The 27,165-nt window shown below is 38.0% G+C and overlaps 4 protein-coding genes across 9 annotated transcripts; 3 read left to right on the forward strand and 1 right to left on the reverse strand.

Moving 5' to 3' along the window:
- Window positions 1-615: 615 nt before the first annotated feature.
- LOC131330337 (F-box protein FBW2-like) lies at window positions 616-4,347 on the forward strand. Its single transcript, XM_058363881.1, has 2 exons — window positions 616-1,029; window positions 3,491-4,347. The coding sequence occupies exons 1-2, from the start codon at window positions 683-685 to the stop codon at window positions 4,008-4,010; spliced, it is 867 nt and encodes a 288-aa protein (XP_058219864.1). The 5' UTR covers window positions 616-682; the 3' UTR covers window positions 4,011-4,347.
- A 1,842-nt stretch (window positions 4,348-6,189) lies between these two features.
- On the forward strand, window positions 6,190-10,418 carry LOC131329359 (pentatricopeptide repeat-containing protein At5g66520-like). 6 transcript variants are annotated; one of them, XR_009200740.1, is made up of 4 exons: window positions 6,191-6,355; window positions 7,333-7,503; window positions 7,700-9,417; window positions 9,904-10,418. XR_009200740.1 is itself a non-coding variant. In XM_058362455.1 (2 exons), the coding sequence occupies exon 2, from the start codon at window positions 7,361-7,363 to the stop codon at window positions 9,257-9,259; it is 1,899 nt and encodes a 632-aa protein (XP_058218438.1). In that variant the 5' UTR covers window positions 6,190-6,355; window positions 7,333-7,360; the 3' UTR covers window positions 9,260-9,592. The 6 variants fall into 6 exon arrangements, 1 of the variants encoding a protein (XP_058218438.1); XR_009200739.1 differs by lacking the exon at window positions 6,191-6,355 and adding an exon at window positions 7,083-7,219; XR_009200737.1 differs by having other exon boundaries at window positions 6,190-6,355; window positions 7,333-9,417.
- Window positions 10,419-18,291: 7,873 nt separating this feature from the next.
- Window positions 18,292-23,631, forward strand: LOC131329219 (3-deoxy-manno-octulosonate cytidylyltransferase, mitochondrial). The gene is made up of 8 exons (XM_058362306.1): window positions 18,292-18,676; window positions 20,686-20,731; window positions 21,509-21,595; window positions 21,680-21,804; window positions 21,962-22,101; window positions 22,193-22,244; window positions 22,377-22,487; window positions 23,214-23,631. The coding sequence occupies exons 1-8, from the start codon at window positions 18,410-18,412 to the stop codon at window positions 23,304-23,306; spliced, it is 921 nt and encodes a 306-aa protein (XP_058218289.1). The 5' UTR covers window positions 18,292-18,409; the 3' UTR covers window positions 23,307-23,631.
- Window positions 23,632-24,509: 878 nt separating this feature from the next.
- LOC131329221 (uncharacterized) lies at window positions 24,510-25,584 on the reverse strand. Its single transcript, XM_058362307.1, has 2 exons — window positions 25,259-25,584; window positions 24,510-25,152 (listed from the first exon to the last, which is right to left on the reverse strand). Exons 1-2 carry the CDS (start codon window positions 25,505-25,507, stop codon window positions 24,976-24,978), a joined length of 426 nt encoding a protein of 141 aa, XP_058218290.1. The 5' UTR covers window positions 25,508-25,584; the 3' UTR covers window positions 24,510-24,975.
- Between the last annotated feature and the right edge of the window lie 1,581 nt (window positions 25,585-27,165).

Consider the following 27,165-nt stretch of genomic DNA (forward strand, 5'->3'; position numbering starts at 1 on the left):
AATGAGTTCAAAAGGTGCCCCCACTTGTATAGATTCCAGGCTACGCCACTGTCTACGACCCAGATGATAACTGTGAACTGGGTTGCCTCCATTCTCACCCCTACTATGTTCACTAATTAAAATATTTATGTTTTGAAATAAAAGTAATATATTATAAGAGAATAACATGTTTTGTAAAATAAGAAATAAATACTAAAAAAATGCAACTAATTTTATCACTCCTCTACTTGTTAATGTCAATCCCTTTTTTGTTTTTATTAAGGTAAATTTGTTAAAACACCCTTGCATTTAGAAAGTGAAAAAAAAACTAGCATCATAGAGTGCAGGAGTGTTTTAGTAAATTCACTTTAATAAAAACAAAAAGAGGATCGAAATTAATAAGTAGCAAAATAGCAAAATCATTAGCCTTAACCTTTGGTTTCGGACCAAAGAAACCTTTTTGGTACGATGACCAACACATAAGAATGCCAGACGTCGGATCGGATGCCATTCCCTATAAAACAAATACCACAACACGTGTCAATCATCCAACCCCTCAAGTCCTTCAAATACGGAAAAACCAGAATCCCCTCCCCTGCCATCCCAAGCCAAAGATGCTTTCTCCCTAGAGGCTAGAGTGAGAAAGAAAAACAATGTAGAGAGAGAAACCCACGTACGTACGTAGAGCGAGAGAGGGAGAGAAATGAGTGGCAGTATCAACAAGAGGGTGCGTTGCATTGAAGTGGATGAGGAGGTGGAGGGGGGGCGGTGGGAGGGGCTGAATCCGGAGGTGCTTGCGGTGATATTCGTGAGGTTGCCGGCGGAGGAGCGGCTGCGGACGGTGGCGCTGGTGTGTAAGTCGTGGCTGGAGACGGTAGCCGGGCCCTACTGCTGGACCGAGATAGACATAGAGCAGTGGTGCCGACGGTGTAACCGACTCGAGATCATCGATTTGGCGGTTAGGAAGCTGGTCCGTCGCAGCAAAGGCACCTTCAGGCTCCTGTCGGCGTACAAGCTCGGCGACGGCGCTTTCTTCTTCCTCGCCAACTGGTACCCTCCATCTATCTCTGTCGATCTATCTAATCTACGTGTAAGAAATGTTGGTATATTCCATGTACGTTACCGTAGGTTATCATAGCGGTTTTCGAGAAATGGAGTATTTTTTTTAATCGCTTTTTATATTACTGTTAAAGTGTTACTCCTATATTTCTGTATGTATACGCACATTTTTTTATCCGCAGGGCACACGATATTTTATTGTTAAGAATAACGTGGGATCCAAGAATTTGGGGCGACTCTTTTTTTAAGAATCCAGGTGCAGGGGAGGTGTCCGGACTAAGTTTATGTCCACCTCGATTAATTCTGAAGACGAATGCCACCTCGACTTATCCGGGGACCACTCTCACTATATGGTAGCGGGAAATTGAAGTCGGGCCAAAATTTCGTATGAACTAGCCCTAAAGAAATTGATAGCATCTAAGAGTTTTTGAACACGAGTCTCTAGAGGACTTTAGGAGTGCACAAACCCCCAAGAACCCTTAGTCCCACCCTTGGACCACCAGGTTAACTCTTAGGATAGCTTGTTGGGGTTGGGGTTGGGGTGGGGGGGATATCTGTTGGGTTTTGAGATTTAACTACTTTGATTAATGTTTGGAAGTTCCTGTTGATTGGCTCCGTGGTTTTGTTACCTTGTCTGCTTGATTTGAGTTTGTCATGTTTTTCTGTACTCTGTAAAGTAATAGTACCCCCCCCCCCCCCCCCCCCCCCCCCCCCCGTTTTCTTTTTCTTCATACAACTGATGTGCGTTGTTAGTTTCCATGTTGTTGTCTGTAGTCTCCATTTATTGTATTTGTGCTTTTTTGGCTCGTCTTTGTTAAGAGTACTTATTTTTTTGGGGAGATTTTGAGCTATAAAACAACGTACAATTTTCCCTCTTGTTATGTGGCCTTAGGATTTTAAGCTCTGTTATCGAATGTTGGTCAGTTGGTCTTAGAATCTTATGTTGGGCCAACTCACATGCGTTAAAGCAAATATGAAGATTTAATTTCAGACAGCTAGACAAGGAACCTCCAAGAGTTGGTATTTGCTTCTTTATTGAATGATGATATTGTTGTGCCATTATGTTTCTCTTTCATTTGATTAGTTATATTTCTGTTTATTTATCCATTTGTACTCGTGTGATGAGGACACATTCTTTTCCAAGAGAAGATAAAGTGTGGGTTTGATGGACTTTGTGTATTATGGATCTGCGTTTTTTGCACCTCCATTAAGCTAAAACCCCACATATTTGTTCCAACTTTTAGGCCGAACAGCTTTGAATGTTTGAAACGTCGCAGGGGCCTTGCATACCTTGCATATTTCCTCGTTGATTAGACTTCAAAGCCTCACTTGTTACCATGGCTTCAGCACCCGTGTGCATATATGAGTGTGCAATTTATGTGTTTTGTCCTTGGTTTTGACATTTAAAAACACCCAGAGTTCCCTTCCTAATTGGGACTTTTGAATTTAGTTAGAAAGAAAAACCCTTGCTACACCTCATGTATGCGAATTTGAGTTGGTATTCTGTTTGTCCTTTGAAATGCATTTTGGGAAACCTCTTGCCTTATCGGTAACAGTAAAGATAGCATTATCTTTGTTTCACTGTTGGCCTTGGTCATTAACGTTTATTGTTATGTGTACACATAGTTTGGTAAGATGAAGTGAAGTGCAAGAACTAGGACGTGATGAACGAGTTTTAAACCAGCTCCAGCTACAAGTTCCTTTATGTGGTTGTTAAACTTCACGTTGTATCAGTTCAAGTACCTTGTTTTCACTGAAATAAAGCATTGAGAATATAACTCTGTTGCAACCGGTAATGGTGCAGAAAGAAATACGTGCGTTGAGTTTTGTTTTCTGTATGTATGCTTTAGAGAAACTAATGAAGTGAGCAATTTAAACGATAATTTGTGGGAGTAGAGATATTATGCCTCACAAGTTGGATGCCTAACATGAAATCGAGTATTATGATTTGTATCTGATTGGAGTAAGTTGGTTTTTCATTTAATTGGATGTTAATCATGTTACCATTCTGGTTTATGATTCAAGTCACTTCAAGACACAGAACATAGAAAATTTGCCTTTATTTGGTTTTGTGGCAGTGTCCTACTCTCACCGTTTATCTTCTCTCTAAGAACTCTGAGAAACAGTTGAAGTAGGTCATATACCTGAGACCTCTGTCTATGTTAGGTATATAGTTTGCTTAGTGTCCACGATTTTTCTGCATTTCGTGATAAAATAAGGTAAAACTGTTGTTATCCACGGAAATGATCCGAGGAAATTTTCAAATGGTAGAACGTAAAAGTAACATAAATTAGCATTCTTCTGGCATGCGCACGCTAGAATTGTTTTCTAAGGGCTTAAAAAGAAATAGACAATATTCAATATTCATCTTCACGCCTTTATGTTGTGTTGTGACAGTGTAATCTAGCATAAGTTATTTTTTCCCCCTATTTCCTTTCTTTTGTGCCTGTAGTGGGAAATCTCTCAAAGTCCTCCAAATTCCCATGAGTGAAGTCACCGATAAGATGGTACAGAAGCATGCTGAATCCCTTCCCAATATCAGTGTCTTGGACATTAGCTACTGTTTGAAGATCACATCCAAAGGACTTGAATCCTTCGGAAAGCAATGTAAATTCCTGACTCACTTGAAAAGGAACATGCCTCCTCCAGAATGGGAGAGGCCTGCACCAGGTTCGGCTTCTAGCAGGGTGGACGATACAGAGGCAATGATCATAGCCGATACAATGACTGGGCTCCATCAACTCGAACTCTGTTTTGGGCGGTTTGGTGACCGCGGGCTTCATGCTCTCCTTACCCATTGTGAGAAACTCTCCCATCTTGATATTCAAGGGTGTTGGAATCTGGAGTTGGAGGGGGGTCTTGAAGAGAAGTGCGAGCAACTTGCAGTATACAGGAGCCCTTGGCTTGATTACGACGAGGATGCGGTTCATTCAGACTCTAGTGATGAATCATCCTCGGATTCTATATCGTAGATGGATGGATACATGCTGTGATTTGGGTATTTTGGTATAGACACAACAGTCAATAGATATATAGTCTCAGGTTTGCTACAGATATTATAGTAACTGGTGGATTTTGGGTATACCATTGTAAGAAAATGGACCCACTTGGAACTGGCTATGTGAAGCTTGGTTTTGTCCTTTTTGTTGTTGAAAGGGAAGAAGATAGAAAGATAGTAATAGATAGATAGGATGAAAAGTGGTCTGCTTTTGTTGCTGTCCAACCTGTGTCATGCTTTCTTGGCTGCATTTGAGAAAACTCAAAATGTTGGAGGGTTGATTTTTTATGCTAGAAGAGAAACATGGATTTATCACCCTTTTTTGGTGAATTATACGTATAAGGAATTACTACTCCCTCCGTCTCATAATGTTTGGCACTTTCACTATTCCAGTCTTATGAAAAAATTAACAATATCTTTTAATCCATAATTTTTTTTATAAGCAATATGGATCTTGTTTGATAGAATTTAATTTGTTCTATGGGTAAACTATAGTTAACCCCCTCTAATTAAGCCTCGCTTGCACTTTGCCCCCTCTAACTTTTTTTTTTGACACTCAACCCCCTCTAATTAACTGAAATTCAAACGATCATAATTTCAAATAGTCATAACTTCTTCGTCCAAAATCGAAAACATGCAAATTATATATCGATTTCGAGGTCTTGAAGTCAGCTTTCTAATGACACCAAAATCACATCACGATTCAAAGCACACAGAAAGTTATGATCAAAAGAGTAAGAGCTGGTAGATAGAAAAACCGTATTGATCATAACTTTCTATGTGCTTTGAATCGTGATGTGATTTTGGTGTCATTATAAAGCTGACTTCAAGACCTCGAAATCAATATATAATTTGCATGTTTTCGATTTCGGACAAAAAAGTTATGACCGTTTGAAGTTATGACCGTTTGAATTTCAGTTAGTTAGAGGGGGTTGAGTGCCAAAAAAAAAAGTTAGAGGGGGCAAAGTGCACGTGAGGCTTAGTTAGAGGGGGTTAACTATAGTTTACCTTGTTCTATTATACAAAGTTCAAAAAATTGCTTAAAACATTATGGATTGAAAGATATATGCAATTTAAAAATGGCACGCATTCCTGAAAATGCCAAACATTATGAGACGGAGGGAATATCATTTTGTTTTTTTGGGTATATTTTCTTTTCTGTTTCATTGCCTCAGTTGAATCTTTCCAAATCAATTGTGTAGCTTTAGGCCCCGTTCCAGAAACCTTCTTAAAAAATAAGCAGCTTATTTTACATTTTCAAACTCAAAAATAATGTAAATGAAAAATAATTTTTTAATTTTTTTTGCATCGTATAAAAGATCTCAATGAGATCTTTCAAACAAGATCCATAGTGCATATTTTTAGATTTCAATAAGTCTCTCATTTTTGAACTTGAAATTGCCTTCTTAAAAAATAAGAGCTTTTTTTGAGTACCGGAGTCATCTAAATTTGTTTCTAGGGGTAGACTGACATATTTCAAACTCGAGACATTCAACTCATAAAATAAAATGCACTACTTCACGTATCTATTGATGTCCAATCAAATTGATTTCTTATAGAGCTATTCTTTGAAGCATTTACGAGATGCAAGGTTCGATCAATGGTGTACGTCTTAGGTGGAAGTTACGAAATCGAGTTTAAAGTGATCTTGAAAAATGGGGTCTTGAGGTTGAGCTTGCCACAAGGTTAACTAACTCTGTCAATTGTCTAAAACCAAAAGACGAGAATATTATTAGACAGAAGATGAGATGGTCAGTGGTTTTTCCAATTTCCTAATTTACATCTGTACCATTATTTAGTAATTTTTCTATTCACAGAATTAATGAAAATTTACCGTTCTAATTTGTCACACATGAAAATGTACTGCTGTAAATTGATATGAATGTTACAAAAAACAAAAAAACACAGTAGTAGAATAGGAAGGCCGGTGCCAAGCCGCATCTCGCCGTTCATTTCGGTACGGATGGCTCAGATTGAATCTAAATACATCCAGATCTGAACCATCTATTACTTGATCAATATCCGAACCATCGATTGTCGCAATGAATGGGCGGATTGACCGCTTGGCACCGCTGCCAAGCACCCCGAAAATGAGATTCCATGAAAACCCCACCTGTCATTGATAGAGCACAAACTTTGTCCACACTCCCAAAACCCAACGAACCCGATAAGTCTATCTGTTCTCCTCCATTTCTGGTCCATTTGCTCTCTCCTCAATTACCGTAATACCAGAAAGAAACGTCTCTCTCTCTCTCTCTCTCTCTCTCAGAAGAACTTAAAGAATTTGCAGCGCCTTTCTCGTATGCTTCTTCGTTATCTGTATGTTTTCTGCCTTCCCTCCCATAATATAAATTATAAAGTTGCCCTCTATCTCTATAAAGTTCTTCATCTCTCTGTCAGCTAAGCTTTTAGACTCTTCTTTTAGAAGAGTTGATGGTTAACAATCTAATATGACATATCAGAGCAAGCAATAGATTCTGTCTTCGAACCTCACCAACCTCCACCGTCAGCCTAATGATTCCGCTTATGAAAGAGAATCCGGCTACATGACGGCCATGTTGAGAATAAAAATAATAAAGTTGAGTGTGGTCTGAGTCCTAAGCTGAGTTGGTGGTTACCAATAGTAATAATCTCTTCACTTCCTCTCTGTCAATGGCACTGAAGAGTAAATCAAGCAAGAACATACAGAACGACAGAGAAAGTTTTTATATGTTTTTCAATTGGGTAATTCGGTACGTGTGTGGAAACTTTATATTCAACCCAACAGCAATTGGTTATGACTTATGAGTCAAGAGGTCCCGTATGGTATTACGGGATATCGCATTCCATATCTAAGTAATGTTGGATTATTCTCTAGCACTCCCTCACATGCAGCCACATTTAGTTCAGTCACTTGTATTCGAGGGACCCATAGTGGAGTGTGGACTATTTCAATTTTTTTTGGGATGGAATGAGGTCGCTCTGATATCATGTGGAATCTTTATATCCAACCTACAACCAATTGAGAGGTCCTTTTGTTAAGATCTCTCATTCCATGCCCAAGCAATATGTGACTATCCTCAAACAACATATGCCTCACTCCAATTTCATCACCAAATACCTGTGTTTCTGTTGAATGACTCGAACGGACATGCTTGGTGAGGTGGCAAACCAATGCGGAATCGGGATTCACAAACCCAACGTGTAGTATCTTGATGATGAATCTATCTCATATTCTAATAGTATGGTAGTAATTGAGTAGTTCGCAATGACTGTGCTTCAGCATCATAATTATATCTTTCCTATGAATCGAACAGGTAGAACAGAAAAAAGAACGCTTAAAGTATGGCTTCCTCCGTCCAGCAGCTTCTTCCGGCCACCCCAACTTCTGTTGTTCCGCCCAAGTCCACCCACCATACTACATTGTTTGGCCTTGGATCATGCTCTACAATGGGCAAGCTCAAGCAATATCACTCCCAGATCATCCGGTTTGGCCTCTTGCATGAAAATGATGCCATGGGCCGAGTAATCAAGTTTTGTGCCATCTCCAAATCCGGAGATTTAAGATATGCCCTCAGAGCGTTTCATATGATGCCCCACCCAGATGCATTCATTTACAATGTTATTATTAGAGGTCACTTGCAACACCAGTTAACTAGAGATTGCATTTTATTTTATTTGCAGATGTTACGAGAATCTGTTACACCCAATAGATTTACTTTCCCTTCTGTTATAAGAGCTTGTTGCGTTGACTACGCTGTTGAAGAAGGTAAAAAAGTCCACGCGCATGTTTTGAAATTCGGGTTTGGATCAGATGGGGTTATCCAGAACAATTTGATTCATATGTATATGAATTTTCAGTCTTTGGAGGACGCAAGACAGGTCTTTGATTGGATGCCTCATCGAGATATTGTCTCCTGGACCACTTTGATCAGCGGATATTCTCATTGGGGATGTGTTGATGAAGCTTTTGAAGTTTTTGAGTTGATGCCCGAGAGGAATTCAGTTTCTTGGAATACCATGATAGCAGCTAATGTCAGAAGTAACCGTTTTCAAGAGGCGTTTGCTCTGTTTGATAGGATGCGGTCCGAGAAGGTGGTACTGGATAAGTACGTGGCAGCTAGTATGTTATCAGCTTGTACTGGGTTGGGAGCTGTGAAACAAGGGGAGTGGATACATGGGTATATCGACAAGAATGGCATCAAATTGGACTCAAAACTTGCTACAGCTATTATTGATATGTACTGCAAATGTGGTTACATAGATAAGGCGTTTGAAGTCTTCAACGGGTTAGCCCACAAAGGAATGTCCTCATGGAATTCCATGATTGGAGGGCTGGCGTTGCATGGGAAAGGAATGGCCGCCATTGAGCTTCTGAAAGAAATGGAGAGACAGGCAATGGTAGCCCCTGACTTTATCACTTTTGTGAATGTGCTTAGTGCATGTGCTCATTCAGGGTTAGTGGAAGAAGGGCGCCATTACTTTCGTTACATGACTGAAGTTCACGGCATTGAGCCCGGATCTGAGCATTTTGGATGCATGGTAGATATACTCGGAAGAGCTGGACTGCTGGAGGAAGCCAGAGACCTTATCAATAAAATGCCCATGATTCCTGATGCAAGTGTTTTGGGTGCTCTCCTTGGAGCTTGCAGAATCCACGGGGAAATAGAGTTGAGAGAGCAAATAGGGCAAAATGTTATTGAACTAGAGCCTCATAATAGTGGCCGCTATGTGCTATTAGCCAACATATACGCCGATGCAGGTAGATGGGAAGATGTTGCTACCGTGAGGAAGCTGATGAACGACAGGGGAGTGAAGAAAGCTCCTGGCTTTTCCAGGATTGAATTGGAAGGTGTCGTTAATGAGTTCATTGCAGGAGGAAGGGCTCATCCTCAAGCTCAAGAGATATATGCGAAACTGGATGAGGTGTTGGAAAACGTTAGAAAGGTTGGCTACGTGTCCACTACAGATGGGGTTGTGCATGATATTGAGGAGGAGGAGGAGGAGGAGGAAAGGGAGAAGCTATTGTACTACCACAGTGAGAAACTTGCTATTGCCCTTGGGTTGTTGAAGACTAAACATGGAGAAACTCTTCATATCACAAAAAACTTGCGGGTCTGTAAAGACTGTCACACGGTGAGCAAGCTCATCTCAAAGATATATGATCGAGAAATAATTGTAAGGGATAGGAGTCGGTTCCACCATTTTAGAGGGGGAGACTGCTCTTGTAATGATTACTGGTAATGTTTGGTGGGACTAATGAGGTCGGGAATAATACATGGTTGTTATCAGATCTGGTTTTGTGGATATGGCTTCTAAGTCTATTATTGGAAAATTAGCCGAGAATTTCTCCTGTGGATGGCAGTTATCTACTGTCGGGTTCATATGCATCTACGATCCAGGTTGGTTTTTTTCACCTACACGTCTGGGTTGGCTGAGGGCAATAAGTTAGCGGCCAATGAAACCTCTTTAATTATGCGTTAGTTTGTGTGAGGCCGGGATATTATGGCCACAACTTGTATGCCTGTGTTGGAACTCTAATGTGGTGATTAATAATCTAGGATGACATTTGCTTGACTTCATCTCTAACCGACGGAATGAGTTGATTTGCTGTAAATGGGATATTACCATTCTGGTATACGATTTAACTTGCTTCAAAACATAGAACATAGCTGAAGTGACTTCCTCCAGTTTCAGAAGCTCTTATAAATATACATCTATGGCTCAGTTTAGTCAGTCTTTACTTTCATTAAGAAACTTCTCCTTTCCCCTTTCCTTTCCTAATTAATTCCTCGCGCGTTGAATTTTCTTTACGGATGAAGAACTACTTGCGCAGAACTTGGAACTGACATAAGCTATTTACTTTCTCCTTTTCTTCGTACTTGTAGAGGGAGATGCCTCAAGATCCTTCAAATTCCCATGAGTGACCCAAGAGTGAAGTTACTGATAAGATGGTAGAGAAGCACGCTGAATCCCTCACCAAGATCATTGTCTTGGACATTGGCCACTTTTTGGAAATCACATCCAAAGGCCTTCAATCCTTTGCCAAGCGATACAAATCCCTATCTCACTTGAAAAGGAAGATGTCCCCTAAATGGGAGAGGCCTGCAACAGGTTCAGCTTCATTAGGGTGGATGAAGAACAATGACTAGGCTCCACCAACTCAAATGCTGTTTTGGCTAATTTGGTGACCATGGGCTCCAGGCTCTCGGTTGAATCTTTCCAAATCAGTTGTGTAGCTTACCCATATAGGTTTTGTATTCTTTGGCAGACCAGAAGTAAAGTCGAATTCTTCATCTTTTTGGGGTGGTTTTACCCCAAAACTTCTTCCTCTTTTTTGTGTTCAAAATCATAGGCATGACAAATCTCAATTTGAATGAATGTATCTCCTCGCATTTATAGTTTTCCGAGATCTTGAAACTTTATACCAACTCTCTTATGTTGTCTATGGGAATTTCTTGCGTCACGTTTCAAAATGTCAATTCTATTTGTGAAGTTCGGACAATTATAACCTGCGGTTCTTTATGAAAATAAACTTTTACTAACGTTGTTTAGGGCCGAGGGTGAGGTGAGCTTGTAACCAAGTGAAACCAGGTGAGGTACTATTAGTGATAACGATGACAGTAATAACTAATAATACCCGGTCACGGTGTACTTATTATAGACCCTCATCAGCCCAACAATTATCTTTTGCAGTTTTCACATCGGTGATTACACTATTACAAACAACAAACGTCGAAAATATAAGACCACGACCTCGGCATTGGATGCAAAACGTGCCAATGCCTTTGCGGCGTTTATCGGGGGTTTTGCGGCGTTTGTAAACGCCAGGAAAGGCTTATTTTCTTTGTAGTGTCGCAGAGTAGGATACTAATTTTCCCCAGCAATTGAATAAACTAACGGAAATTGAACCGAATGTATTAAGTAAGGTCAAGTATATTTTTCTCTTCTGTGTTTCGGGGAATTTGTTAATCCCACATTGCTTAGTTACTACGTGTTATGGTTCCTTACAAGAGTCGGGTTTTACTTAAGTTAATGCCGAGCTCAGTAACGTGAGCTTGTAATCAAGTGAGGCATTAAATTGATTGAATGTTAATACTACCATTGCTAGTATGGCATGGGTGCAAAAATGGTGCGCACCCAATCCATTATGGATTGGTTAGCAATATAAATCCCTAATCTTTGATTGATAAAATCAGACCTCTGCAGACCCTTGCCTAAACGCACCTACTAAATAATAGCATCAACAAACAATCACTTTTTGCAACCACAGCAATCAAAAAGAGTCACAATAATCCCCAACTTTGGTACCGTAATCAGATCACACACGAACAATGAAACTAATAATTCTCTCATAAAAATCTTCTAAGCAGAGGTGTAAGACGGGCCGGGCTGGCACGGGAACGATTTAGACAAGTCGGGCACAGCACGACACAGTCTTAAACGGGCACGACACAGTTCTAAACGGTCGAGAAAGGGCATAGGCACGAGGCACAACACAACAAATACTAAGTTGTTTGTTACGCAATATTTTTTCCGACGAAACTCAATTAAAGATAGGCCGGACGGACACGATTAAGTAAATATGCCAGCATGGCACTGTCCGTTTGACACCTCTCCTTCTAAGGGATAATGTGATATTTTCTAACTCCCCACTAACTCATCTACTGAAATCATTGAACAACTACTTTCTAGTTTCTACCCCCTCTATATATCAATCTTGATAAATATATACCATTAACCACATGATTCAAAGGTACTTGTTTAAAAGTCGAAAATCTTCATCTTTTTTTTGGGTATCCCCAAAACTTGTTTCATTTAATTCTTGGTTTAAAATCACAGTCATGACAAACCATAATTAAATAAGATAGCGTATCTTCTCACGTTAAATAAAGTTTTTCAAAAACTTGAAACTTTAAAACAACTCTCTATGGAGACTCAAAAGAAACACTGACCAAACAATGCAACTAACGATCGAGATAGATCTAGCAATGAAATCAGGTATTTAATCCACATGGTCATGGGGAATTTGTGACTGGTGTCTGATCGAATTGATCGAGTTCCAAAATGTCGGTGATATCGATGGGGTTTAGACAATTTTTAAAATACCAGAAATATCTGACATCGGTCAATTACAAACCATGCTTTCTTATGAAAATCAACTTTTAAAATGCCGAACTCGGTGGTGTGAGGTTTTAATCGAGTAATACTTGATTAAAAAAAACTAAATAAATGAAATGACGTGAAATCATGTTCTGAACTTCCACGAGTTGGATACTAATTTCCCGGAACAAATCAATACGTTGGAACCAATCGGTATTAAAGTCAGGTCGGGTATTTTTTTTCTTGTTGTATTTCGAGGAATTTGTTAATCCCGCATTGCTTAGTTATTGTACGCTATAGATCTTTATAATAGTCGTGTTTTATGTAAGTAGACGCCGAGCTCAGCAATGTGGGCTTATAACCAAGTGGGGCATTAAAGTGATTGAATGTTCATGTAATAACCGTAGTACGGCATCGGGTGCAAAATTGGTGCGCACCCAACCCATCATGGGTTGGTTAGCAATATACAACTTCCTTGAAAGGATCTGCGACACCCTTGCCTAAACGCACCTACTAAACAGAACATCAACGAACAATCACTTTTTGCCACTTTTCACTATCAAGTTTACAAACAAAAAAAACTATTGAGTCCGAAAAAATTGCAATAGACCAGCACAATGGGGCATTTTCTAGACTGAGCAGACAGTTGGGTCGAGCAAGCTATAGCCGATCGAGCTGAGCAGAGTTGTAAGAAATTTATGCAGGGTGATGTGAGTTTTGTCGTCCTTTCATTTTGCCTCAAACACCATTGCGTAACATAATACGACTAGAAACATGTCGGATGGTGACTTAAGATGGTTTCTTGCAAATACTACTCCTATTATTTTTCGACTTTATCTCCTCTTTACTAGTAGGAAATTAATATAAAAAATTGTTGGGAAGTCCACTATAGTATATTTGTAACCCACTAAATCCACTTCTAAAATTCATAACCCCTCTAGTCTACTAATTAGGTTTTGGTGAGGCCTTAAGTCTAATTCAATTAAAAAAGGAATTAGTTCAGGATCAAAATATCCTTACCTTTAAAAACTGTTAATCTGATATATCTCACTCCTATAAAATCTCTCATATCCCACTTCTATAAAATCTCTCATATTCACGTTGTTCCCATATCCAGAAGGGAAACAGAGTCCAAACAAGAGAGAGAGAGAGAGAGAGAGAGAGAGAGAGAGAAGATTACCCTTTCCATTCAAATCCCATATTTTTAGCCCATTATCCGTTCTACGTTTGAAATCCCAGCAGTTACGTTGGAATAAAGCGACAAAAGATTCTTCATTTCTGATACACTGTATATAACGTAATTGTACATATATAACGTTATATACTCGTTCATCAGTTCTCATTTAACGTGCGATACTTACATTTTACGTTATATACTCATTCATCGGCTCGCATTTAACGTTATATGAGTTTTTGAAATCTCTTTTTAATTATAATACAAGAACATATAACATTCCACATTTACATCTGAACGTACATATTTTAACATAAAATGGTATATGTTCTATATTTTTTTTGGAGTTTCGCTGCACATAAACTCCCATATAACATTATATTTTTACTTTATTGAATTGGTTCGCGCAGCGGCCTCAATGACTTGCTTCGAGTAACAATATATGTTCTTTTTTTGTTGGGAGGTACACAAGTCAGCAGCTTTCATATAATGTCATATGTTCTATTTTTTTGGAGTTTCACAGCACAGAAACTCACATAAAAACGTTATATGTTCTACTTTATTGAATTGGTCCGCGTAGCGGCTTCATTTACTTGTTTCTGATAACCGTATATAAATAATTTTATATATGTTTACAATGCAAAAACAAACAAACAACCTTATATGTATTATTTTGCCATATAAATAAATACACACAAAAAAACGTAATAAGTGTGACAAAAAATAAACATATAACCTTGTAACGTTATACATGAGATTCTGTCCTTTTTAACTCTAAAAAAAATGGGAAAAAGAAGAAGAAGAGATCTCGTAACTTCTTTCCCTTTGTCACCGTCGCCTTCTTCACAGTCGACTTCACATGTAACTTAATACTCTTCACCCTTTGAACAACTGCACAAATAATAAGTCAGTAAGGCCGCTGCGCGGACCAATTCAATAAAGTAGAACATATAATGATCAGAGTTTGATATAACCACATATACTCGCAATTAAAACACTAAATTAACCATATATGTTAACCATATAGGCCTGAATATATAACCATATATGTTTCTTAACAGTAGCAAAAAAAAGTACAAAAAACATTCAAAAGCAAGCAAAAAAACAGTTTTAGTGCAATTGGACTACCGTTTATAAACTTGAATATATAACCATATATATATATATATATATATATATATATATATATATATATGCATAAATATACAACCATAACCATGTATAACTATATATATAACCATATATGTTACCCAACAGCAGCTAATCAAAAGTACAAAAAACAAAACCCTAACATATCTGAACATATAACCATATATGGTACCCAACAACAGCTAAACAAACGTATAAAAAAACAAAACCTTAACAGATCTGAATATATAACCCTTCAAATGTAAAGAACCATACCGAGGGACACAAGGTGACGAAGATCGAGTTATTTGTTACGATTTGGAAGGGCACCTGATGTTTTGAACAGATATATGATGATGAAGGTGTCGGCGACGGTGGTAGCGGTGATGGAGGGCGGGAACTCGGCCATGGTGGTAACGACCATGGATGGCGACGAAGGGCGGAGAGGAGGAGGAGGAGGAGGAGTGCACCGTGGCGAGCAAGCGAGGAGTGAACAAGCGGTAGTGAGTAATCGGCAGGGACGGGATGTGACGGTGACGGGAGGTGGGTGGTGATGGCGACGACGACAGGAGGCTGCAATGAGAGATTTGTCTATGATTTCTGCCGAAGAAGCTGGATCGTCTGGAAAAGGGAGGGAGGGGGGGAATGGGCTGGGGCTTTATAAGGGGATTAAATGGATATGTTTGAAATTGAGGAAATAACGGGGCAGATTTTTTTTTCAAAATAGGGGGTATATTAGACTAATCAAAATTATCATATCCTTATTAATAGGTTAGTGGACTTAGAGGGTTATAGAATTTAGAAATGGACTTAGTGGGTTTGGAAAGTGGTATAGTGGACTTATGAAAAATTCTCCCTAATTAATACTAGCTTCATTAACTTAATTTAATTTGTGATCATTGACTAAGATAATGTTACTTTTTCCACTGTCACAATTCAAAACTACTACTATGTGATAGTAATCGTTAACCCAAAAAAATTGGATTCTACAAAGCAAGATTTTAATTTATTTACAATTTCTTAATTTGTTGGATTTCAATCTATTTATAGTTCTTAATTTCTAAGCATGCGGTTCTTTTTTATGATGATGAAACAAAATAAACTAGCGTAGTATAGCATTTCTAAACGAATTCGTAATAATCTTTTACTGAAAAGTTTTGGATTCTATGGAGCAGGACTTTAAATTTAGTCACATTTTTTTTTTTTGGTTAGATTCTGGTCACCTATATATACCGCTATAATTTTTAATTTTTTAAGCATGCAATCCAGTTTTTTTTCTTTCAAATGATGAAAAAAATTACTACTATTTTGTGACGGTTATAACAGTCTAAAGTTTTAGACTCTAAACTGATGAAAAGATAGTAGAAATGAGTATGTGATCACAATCCTTGAGTTCGTGCCCAGAGAACCCTTACCGATAGCGTGTTGAGTTGATTTTTTTAGAGCTTCAAAAAAAATATTTTAAAAATAAGGAGTGATTCGAATCATCTCTATGGGATCCGAGGTGGACCCTACAAAATATATATGTGCATAGTATGTACTCATAGCAGTACTCGTGTTTTTCATCCAAGTTGAAAGAAAACCATGACAAAAACAAATAAATACCCGAATTAATACTTATCAAAAAGAATACCCAAATTAATAGAAATAATGTAGCCCTGTTGTCATGTTCTGAACTTCCACGAGTTGGATAGTTCTAATTTCCCGATATATTGGCAGAAATTAAACCGTCGGGTAATTTTTTTTTCTCATTGTATTTCGAGGAATTTGTTAATCCCACATTGCTTAGTTACTGTGTGTTACGGATCTTTATAATGTCGTGTTTTATGCAGATAGATGCCGAGCTCGGCAACGTGGGCTTGTAACCAAGTGAAATATTAAAGTGATTGAATATTGATGTAATGACCGTAGTACGGCTCTAGGTGTAAAAATTGGTGCGTACCCGATCCATCATGGATTGGTTAGCAATATACAAACAAGAGAGTAAATTCTACACAGCCCCTCCGTGTAGAAAGGATGTGCGGCAAACAAATGTAGAGATGACACGTCATCATTAGGCCCATTTGAAACTTAAAACAGTTATTCTTTCTTTTCGCTCTTGAATCCTGTAGAGCAGAAACTTAATTATGAGTGCTTTAGAAACAAAAATTAATTATGATTCTTAAGGATAAAATGATAAAAAAAAACAAAATCTCCGTACCGGTTCAAACGGATTGAAAATTCGAGCACTTAATTTTTTTCACCATATTTTTTAATATATAAACAATCTAAAAATATTATGTGTTCAAATTTTCAATCCGTTAAAACCGGTGCGAAAATCTTATTTTTCTAATCATTTTATTCTAAAGGATCATAACTAATTTTTGTCTTCATGACTCTCATTATTAAGTATTTTCTCTTTATTTAAGACCCTATAGAGCAGATACTTAATTATAAGAGTAATAGAGACAAAAATTAATTACGACCCTATAGGATAAGATGATCAAAAAACTAAGATCTTCGCAGAGGTTTAAACGGATTGAAAATTGGAACACTTAATTTTTTTTAGACGGTTTATGTATTAAAAGATAATGCGAAAAAATTAATTGTTTCAATTTTCAATCCGTTTGAACCGATGTGATTTTTTTTTTGTTTTTTGACCATTTTATCCTTAATTTTTGTCTCTATGGCTTTCATAATCAAATTCACCTCTATTTTTTTATTCACTACCTAAATTCATCCACTGAAATCAACAAATGACGATTTTTTGCCGCCTCTAAATATTTGGAATTTGAGTCTATAGAGAGACATCGAACCCCCTTTGATTGTCAACACATTAATTTCCCATTAAGCCCCCACTGATGTACACAATATTGGCAACAAAATTAAATAAATATCATTCTCGATAAGTTTATAACTACGTGATATCTTTAACAAAAAGAAAATTTTGATTTCTACAGAATAAAACTATAATATTTATCTAGAATGTTGGATTCTAATCAGCTATAGTACTGTAGTCTCTTAACTGTTAACCATGCAATCCGTTTTTTGAATAATGAAACGAAGTAAATTATCGCACTCTAAACTTATGAAAATAGAAAAGATTATGTGATCACTCTCCTTTTCAAAAAAATAAAAATAAAAATAACAGGAAAATAAAATAAAAGTCTTGGAATAAACTGAGCTATTTTGTCCACATCCTAAGTTCCTTACGGCCTGTTTGGTAGAGGGATTATTTTGGAGGGGAGAAGTGGATAAAGAGGTGAATATGATTGGATGGGAGATTATTTTACGGGGGAAGTTTAAAAGTTAATTGGTTTAATTCATTTTTTTAAAAGAGATATGAGTGGGTGGATAATGTACAATTGCATCAAATTCCTAATTTTCCCTTATTGTTTTAAGACAAACCAAATTTATATGAGTTTTTTTTTTTTTTTTGGAGTGGCCAACTCATATTGATTTTGCCACTCCCCAAAAGTTAACAATTTGGAGAGTGGCAAAATCAACCCATATTGATTTTGGGGAGTGTTGTTAACCTTTTTTTTTTCAGCTTTTGGTTTATATTTGTATAATTTTTTAATTTCTCTCGTCGAGACTAATAATATGATATAAAATTCATTCGTCACAAAAAGTTAGTCCTTAAGAAACTAAGTGCAATTTTTAAGTTTAAAATTTAAGCTTAAAAATAAAGCACCTACCTAAATAATTTTGTGTGCAATATAAATTTTGTTTGATAAATATCGATACAATCTTTTGAATTATTTAAATTAAAAAATTATAATTTCTTAAGGGACAACGGAAGATACTATAAAATAAAAATGTCGTGCCAAAAAGTCTATAAAATACGGTAGTTATAAAAAATAAAAGTAAAAGAAAGTAGAAAAGGAATCAGGAATGGGTCTCCCCCACAGAAAAAACAGTTGCACCATAAATCCTGCTCCAACTGATCACTCCTCACTCCCCCTCTCTCTCTCTCTCTCTCTCTCTCTCTCTCCAGAAATAAGAACCCAATGTCGATCTGTACTCCGTCGTCGTCGTCATCTTCTTCTTCTTCTTCTTCCTCCTCTGAATCGTCAAGCTCGACCAAAGCATGGATCGTCCACGGCGTGGTGGTCGGGGCCGCGGTTGCGGTGGCACTCGGGGCCCACGCCTACCTTAAACTCACCCGATCCGCCAAGTTTCGGAGCCGGGTCGTCGGTATTATACCAGCCCGTTTCGCCTCGTCTCGGTTCCAAGGCAAACCTCTCGTCCAGATCCTCGGAAAGCCCATGATCCAGGTACACATATAAAAGCAATCACTCTCTGCCATTTGTTGCGAATTCGAATATTTGCATTTCTTCTGAGGACACCTATATTAGATTGTGCTTCCGAGTTATCTGTCTTCTGGGAGTAGTATTTTTTATTTTTTGGTTTGTATTAATTTCTAGAGTGGGTTAGGGCTGATAACCGAACAGTCGATTGTTTTAACTTTGGTTTGGAAACTTAAAACGAACTTTACAAATATGTTCGAGCTTGGCGTGGCTACGAGACGGAATCTCAAACGACCTTTAATCAAGCTGATCACGAGCTGCTCTCAAGTAGCTTGAATTTTTTTAACATCATTGGTCAAACCAGCCGAGCAGTAGTAGTTTGTTTGAAAACTTAACGTGCTTCAAAATGATGTTCAAGCTTGATTTGTTTATGTAACAAGCTATCTCAATCGAGCTATTAACAAGCATACACGAGCTCAAATTCGAGTGGTTTGGTTCTTTTATCGGCCCTAGAGTGGATGCATTTATTGGGGCTGTTCGATTTATGTTTTCCAGATCTAGTGTCTCTTTTGTGCTTGTTAAATGGATTAGATTGAAATCCATGCCGTTTGGAGTTATGATTGGTAATCTTGAGTAGTTGAGAAAATGAGATAAGTCGTTTTAGGCAAATATTGCAAGAGATTGGGGCTTTATGTATTGAAAGCAGGAGAGAGTTGTTTGGTCCTAAACTCTAGATATAATGCTAGAGCTGAGGTTTTGGGAGAAGATGAAGTAGAAAGGAGAATTGTGTTCAGATGTTGGGATCAACCACATGGAAGAATGTTGAGAGGAAGAAATGGACCGATGGGTCCCATTTTAGTCACTCACCTTAAAGCGAAATGTAAAGATGGGTGAGCTCCGGTTGCAAAAATATTGACGATGTGAAACTAACTTCGATTACAGCAGATTATGGGTTTTCAAGGCGTTTTGTATCCATTACATACAGTTCCATCCACCGAAAAAAAGTTCTGCTAATGCAAACAACTATTAGCAAACAACAATGGTTGATAGCGTATAATCGTAAGTGACTTGTTTGTAGCTTGATGAAGATGTTGGCAATGGTGTGACAAAGCTAGGACATGGGGAAATGTTGGAAACCAAATGCGTTGTAGCCTTGTAGGAAAGCTATAACTTATCCACTGAGTGATACACAGAAATTGTGATTACACGAATGTGTGAACTAGCTACCTGTGAAACCTATAAACGGGGGGAGTAGTAAAGAGTTCCAGAGAATAGGTTTGAATGAGAGTCAAATTTGTCCGTATAATATGGAGAAATTGAGAGGATCATTGTGGAGTAAAAGATTATTTCTATCAAGTTCCTTTGGCCCCTAAAGTAATAAGGGAGTCAACAAAGAAAGATGAAAAGTTAATTTCGATTTTGAAAAATCTTTCTGGAGCTTCTTTGCAGTTTGGTGGATTACAAATGATGATTGGTAAAACTTTTAGTATTAGGATTGACTGCTGAGATAGGTCTATGTGAATACATGCTGCATCTTTTGTAAGATGTATTGAGCATGAATGTCCACTGTAATATCAATGAATATGTTGGTTGTCAAGATGTTGAGTTTGGTTGATATTAGCTGACAACCAATGGTTATGATTGTGTACTGAGTTGCTTTTCCTGGATAAAGAGTAGTTGTTATGCATTAGTTTACAAGCTTCGGAAGTGAGTGCTAAGTTGTGGCAATTTAAGCTTTAATGAAGTGACTGCATACGTTGACCTCTTGTAGTTGTTTCATACTTTCATGTACATTATATGGTAGTAGTATATTTCTTAAGATTTAACTATGAAGTCTTATAAGACTCATTGTTCAGACTATCCAGAATTCACGAGCATGGTTGTTTATTTGGCCCCTAGAGGTTAGAGTCGCGTATGAGCTTGCTTCAATGCAAAATGTCACTGCTTAATCTTGGCTTCCAGCAGTTTTTGGTAGCATATTCATGTTTCGTTGTACTATGACATCATAAATGCTTCTCTTGCTCTTTTATCTGCAGAGAACATGGGAAAGGGCAAAAATGGCAACTACATTGGATCAAGTTGGTAAGACTTGAGCTTCATTTGTTTTTAGTCGTTCTGGAGTTGAGGATCTTTGCTCTGGATGATCGAAACATATTCACCATATATCCCTAAGGAGGGTATTCTAGATCAACATGAATCAAACTTGGAGTAGAATGCTACTTTCCGCTGGTCAAATTTGGTTCTACCTAGACATAGTTAAATACTCGACCCGTCAGCATTACATGAGTTCTCACTTCTCATCTTCATGGATCCATTTCTTCCAGTTTTGTCTATTTAAAGTCAGGTTCTTGACTGTTGTCACACAATCACGGTCTTCCTTCTCTCTCTCTCTCTCTCTCTCTCTCTCTCTCTTGATCGATCGATCAATGATCGAACAACTCTCCTTCGGTGCACGCAGATTAGGTTGTGCAAGTTCCGTTAGTCCATTTTTTGGATCGGTGCACCGTGTTTTTTCAAGCATAACAAACAAGTTTACATACAAGATTGCGGACATTGATGCATATGAACAGGAATCTCCATCTCTCTCTCTCTCTCTCTCTCTCTCTCTCTCTCTCTCTCTCTCTCTCGATCAATCGATCGAACGATCGAACGATCGATCGAACAACTCTCCTTCGGTGCACGCAGATTAGGTTGTGCAAGTTCCCTTAGTCCGTTTTCTGGATCAGTGCACCGTGTTTCAAGCATAACAAACAAGTTTACATACAAGATTGTGGACATTGATGCATATGAACGGGAATCTCCATAGCTGTCTCTTCTGGTTTTATATTTTACTTTCTGATTCGTAGCTCCTTCGTGTAGTTGTGGCAACGGATGATGAAAAGATTGCTGAGTGCTGTCGAGGATTTGGAGCTGATGTGATAATGACATCAGAATCATGCCGAAATGGTAACAGCCATTTTGGTTCCTTGGATGCAAATTCCAGAAATTTTGTTAGCTTTCCCTATGACTAATTAATTTTCCAAATGGCAGGTACTGAGCGTTGCAATGAAGCACTACAAAAGCTTGAGAAGAAGTATGATGTCGTTGTCAATATTCAAGGGGATGAACCTCTAATTGAACCAGAAGTAATAGATGGAATTGTCAAAGCACTTCAGGTGAATATATTTCCTTTGCTTTTCGTAGCAATGCAAGTGTCTAACGAACTCAAACTGAAAAGCCATATTATTCCTTGCGTAATTCAAATGAGAGGTGATTTTGTTCTGTTGTGATGTTTCATTTAGCTAAACTCGAGTTCTTTGGTGTCTTCTGCAGGCAGCCCCAGATGCAGTGTTTAGCACGGCAGTCACATCTTTGAAACCTGAAGATGCATTTGATCCAAACAGAGTTAAATGTGTAGTGGATACTCACGGCTATGCAGTCTATTTTTCAAGAGGACTGATACCATATAATAAGTTAGTACTCTCTTATGTTACATCTGGTAGCAGTTTCAGCTTTTATCTCGTGCTTGGTAAAATTGATGGATTATTTACGTACTAAATACAGGTCTGGGAAGGTCAATCCTCATTTCCCATATTTACTACACCTTGGGATTCAGGTACCAATTGAAAATATATGAGGATTCTAATTTCTTTCTGCTTTCCCTTTTGTACTCTTCTGGTGCTGCATTAAAAGTAGCAATGCTGTTTATTATCTTCTGCTTAAATTATTATCTACGATGTGTAACCAGAGTTATGATACGAAGTTCCTCAAGATATATCCGGAGCTTCCACCTACTCCGTTGCAACTGGAAGAGGATCTGGAACAGCTAAAAGTCCTTGAAAATGGATATAAGATGAAGGTCTTCAAAAAAATTCTTCTATCTTTTAATTTTGTTCAATCGATTCTTTTCTCCCCTCATTTTCATGCAAAAACTGACATTTCTGGACGTGATATAGTCATTTCAATACGCACTGATTAGAAACACATGGTTTCTAGCAGAGTTTATAAAAATTCAATTGCTCCTCTTGAGAATTTTGAAAGAGAGGTCATTGACCTTTTTCTACGACCAATTTTGGTTAAAACTTGTGCCAACTGCCAACCATGTCTTCATCCACCCTACCATGATGAATTGTGACAATCGATTGGGAACTCATCATTTCTGTGGCATACTAGTATTACATAAGGTTCAATCTTCTAGTCATTGCAGCATTGAACCAAAAGCACCAGTTACACCATCGTCCTTCCCTCCCTTGTAGCAATGTTATTTTGATCACCAAACCATATTAGGTTGAGGTGGAGCATATGTGCACAAGCGCAAGTTTTTGAAATTTTCATTCTGGTACGAAATGTTCCGGACACGCTTGGATTGCTACCCAATTTGTCATACAAGCTTTGGTGCAACATTGGAGTTCTGACCAAGCTTTTTCAAGCTCACTATAAGAACTTAAACTGGCACTGCTGTCTGGTTCTTCAATTCTCACACAAAACTTTTCTCTTCTGTTTTCCTTTTGTTTCCCAGCTTTTCTTACTAGTTTCTATGTTTGAATTCAAATACGTTTCCTGTTTCTCATTCTTGTTCTTGCAGGTGATAAAGGTTGACCATGAAGCTCATGGAGTTGACACCCCAGAAGATGTGGAAAAGATAGAAGGGTTCATGCGTGAAAGAAACTTGCCGTAGTTCTGACCATGCGAGAAATCCTCAGAACATAATACACTGTCCAGAAGCATACACTCACTTTGTTTTCACTTGAAATCAGCAGCAAACTCTTTCTCATTTACGGCTCTCTTTTGTCCTACAAACATGACTTGAAATGTTTTGTATCAATCATGTTAGTAACTATTTTCTTTTCTGACAGTTAGATGCTTTTGCTGTGTCTTAGGTTATGCTTTGGTTTTTTTTTATTTTGCCAAAAGAATTTGGAAACGTGCGTGCTAAATGCGGATAGACTCAAGAGAGCTTTTGGGAAGTTCTCATGTTATGAATATTACTGCTAATTTCTTCTTGTGTTTGAATCTTGAATTTCTGGAGGCGAAAAGGATGACAAAAGAGACAGAAAATGAAGTTAAAGAAACTTAACACATGTAAGACTTAGGGTCCGTTCCGCAACGCAAAAAAAAATCATTTTTTAAAAAGATAATTTCAAGCTCAAAAATTATAGATTTATTGAAATCTAAAAATATGCAACATGGTTCTTGTTTGAAATATCTCATCGAGATTTGTTATACGATGCAAAAAAAAAATGAAAATTTATTTTTTATTTACATTATTTTTTAGTTTGAAAATATGAAATAAACTGCTTATTTTTTAAGAAGGTTTCTGAAATGAGGCCTTAATTTTCTGTCTAGGCACCTTTCATTTAATTTTCCTTTTACAAAAACTAAGTCCAATGCACAAACATAAGTAAAGATCTGCATTTTCTTTTGGCTGTGTTTTTACTTCAGAGAGCCGAAATCCTAATGAGGAGTCTCCAGAAAAAATACGAAGAAAAACAAAAGAAAGCTGTATTTGACCAAGTAGACCAAACAGAAGTAAATAAGCTGTATTTTGTCTGTTGTGTTCGAAAGAAGAAGACTGAAATTTAACTTATCAGAGAATATCCTGATATACAGTCACAGTACTACTACCACCTAATAAAGGAGGGGTACTAACCCACCGATTTGACCAAATGAGCCGTCCTAAAAAAACAAATAAAGAATTTGTCCTACAAAGGTCACAAGTTCAAATATTACGAAGCCGAAAAAAGTTTGTCAGGTGTTAATTTTAGAATTCCAAAATTTGTAGAAGTGCATGCTATTATTAAAGAAATGAAAAAGGTGTAGGCAGTAAATAATTTTCAAACTAGATGGCTTGTGGGACTAAACTTGAGAGGGGAGAAGACAAGTCAGGAGGCCCAGAAGCAATAGAGTAAATGATGAATGGTCAGTGTTTCATTTGATGTCTACGTTTGCGTGTATCATTCATAGTATTAGAAACAAAAACACGTTACAAAAAAGATGACAATTCAAACATCTCCCTCCTAAATTCCTAAAAACCCAAAATGATAACACAACTCACTGTTTGAACGCACTCTGTTTTCCCTTTTCCGTAGTCAAGAAAACTGAGAAATTTTGCTGTGTAGGATGGGTACCACATGGTGCTCGCTCGGCACATTCAAACCGTCCGATACAATTTTGGACGATTCGAATTTGGAGAGAAAAAGAGGAGGGGTGAGAGGAGAGAATATTTCAATTTGAATCGTCCAAAAGTGCATCGGACGGCTTGAGAGTGCCCAGCAAACACCACATGAGATATACATGCTCAGAACTGAAAATTTTCTCAAGAAAACTAATTACTCTGCGTTAGCATTTCAAGAAGAGGGAGGTGGCGGCTGGTCGGTAATCAGCTGAACCTCGGTTTTGAAGAGAAGAAAGGATAGCGAGTCGAGGGAGAAGTAGACAAACCCGCCCGGCGAGTGAGTCACGAACGATCCGAAACTCTTCCCCACCACGCAGTGCCACGCCGGCCCGTACCACCTGTCAAACTCCTGCATCATGATCCACCCAGAAATCAATTTCCAATCAAAATAGTATATGTAGCAGTCGAGAATAATGTTAGAGAGAGAGAGAGAGATCGAAGGGGGCCGGGGTGACCTTTTTGAGAGAGCGAGCGAGGAGGGAGGGGCTAGGGCGGTGGTTGCCGGCGGGGGCGGAGTCGAGGAGGGATCGAGTGAAGCGCAGGGCACGCTCTTGCATGTCGACGGGCATGTCGGCTGATCTCAACCGCACGTTGAGGGTGATTGCAATCGCGGCTAGCTTCACTTGTTCGGCATAAGACCTGTCAGTGGCGACAAGGGTGGTCTTCTGCAGTTGCTTCTCCTTCCACTCCCTCGTCTTCTCCATGCTTCTCTTTCTTTAATATGTACGAGAGAGAGACCTCTAGAGAGAGAAGGAGAGAGAGTTGTGTTTGTGTTTGTGTTTGTGTTTGTTTTTGTTTTTGTTTTGATTGGAAAAGAGGCAAAGAATGAAAGAAGTGATGGTGGAGTTGGCGCAGGCCTAGTAGAGAGTTGAATTGTTTGACTAATACTATATACGGACAAGTCACAAGAGAATGAATGCATGGACGTATCACGTATACGTCCAGAGAGAGAGAGAGTTGTTGGGGGGGAGAGAGAGAGAGGTTTGAAATTTGACTGGACTGTGTGTACTGTGTACTTGAAGGAAAATATTTTGGAATACTATACTCCTATTAAAAGCTAGCTGATTTTGGACGGAATTATTGGCCCACGCGCTTAATGGAAGGTGTTCTTTTAACTGGCCAATTGGAGGAGTCTAGCATTTTTTTTTTCTGCCTTCATATGAATTTAACTTAAATTTGAAATTTTTTTTCTTATTTGAATTTTTTTTGCATTTATTAATTTTGTGCCAAAATTTTGACGGCTATTATTTCATCTCGACAAGAGGAATTGAAAAAGTTAAATTTCTTTAATTTTATTTAAGCATTTTGAGAAATAACCTCTTTTTAGAGCAAAATTGTTTGTGCTAAAAAGTAATTATTTTTCAAAATACTTACGTAAAAGTGAAATTTTGTTACTTTTCCTAAGGATCTCACAAAAATTTAGAAAAATATTCATAAATTTTTAAATATTATTTTATGACCTCCGGTAAAAAAATCAGCTTCAACGGATATCGGTAAGTATTACTTTTGGATTCGTAGGGCGAAACTGCTCAGTTCGTTCCTACAAATCCAAAAGTAATACTTACCAATGTCCGTTGGAGCTGATTTTTTATAGAGCCCCATAAAATAATATTCAAAAATTTATGGATATTTTTCTAGATTTTTTTGGGACCCGGAATGGGTCCAAACGCGTTTTTCATTAGGTGATTCTCTGCAAATCTTCCTTGCGAAATAACAGGGCTCCCGATCCCCATCGTCCAAAAGTGTTTTCGATGGTCTGGGTTTTGAAAGACTCTTTCACAAAACTTGATTGCCAAGATGGACAATGAAATTGAGCACTTTGGTAGGAGAAACGGTGAAACATAACGGTGGGCGTAACACAACTAACACGTGGAAAAGACGTTCTGTGGTGATCATTTGCACATGAACAGCATGTCATCTGTGTGTGTTTCAGTGTGTGTGATTCTCATTGCAGGGTTTGGTTGTCTGATCCAATCCCGACCAGAGGACCCACCTATCCTAGCCTAAAATCATGATACTCCAATTTTTTTTTTTTTTGATCCGCTGATACTCCAATTTCATCAACAATAATTCCAGCGGCACACAAAAACTTACACCGAAATACACACACACATGAGTGGTGAGCTTCACATACACATTAGAATGTGTAGTGTGTGTGGAACTCATTGCTCATGTGAGTGGTGTGGTACTAGCACCATTGTTTCATCAATGAGACTTGGGCCATTTTTCCTAATTTTTGGTATTTTTCGTTTCGATATTTTGTATATATTTTTCTAATTTCTCTCTCAAAATGGATGATTAAACAAAAAATTATGATGAAAAATTAAACAAAAATTTACGAGTAAACAAAAAAATTAGGAAG

This window comes from Rhododendron vialii, chromosome 6a (genome assembly GCF_030253575.1).
Source record: "Rhododendron vialii isolate Sample 1 chromosome 6a, ASM3025357v1".
In the NCBI taxonomy this organism is placed as follows: Eukaryota; Viridiplantae; Streptophyta; class Magnoliopsida; order Ericales; family Ericaceae; genus Rhododendron; species Rhododendron vialii.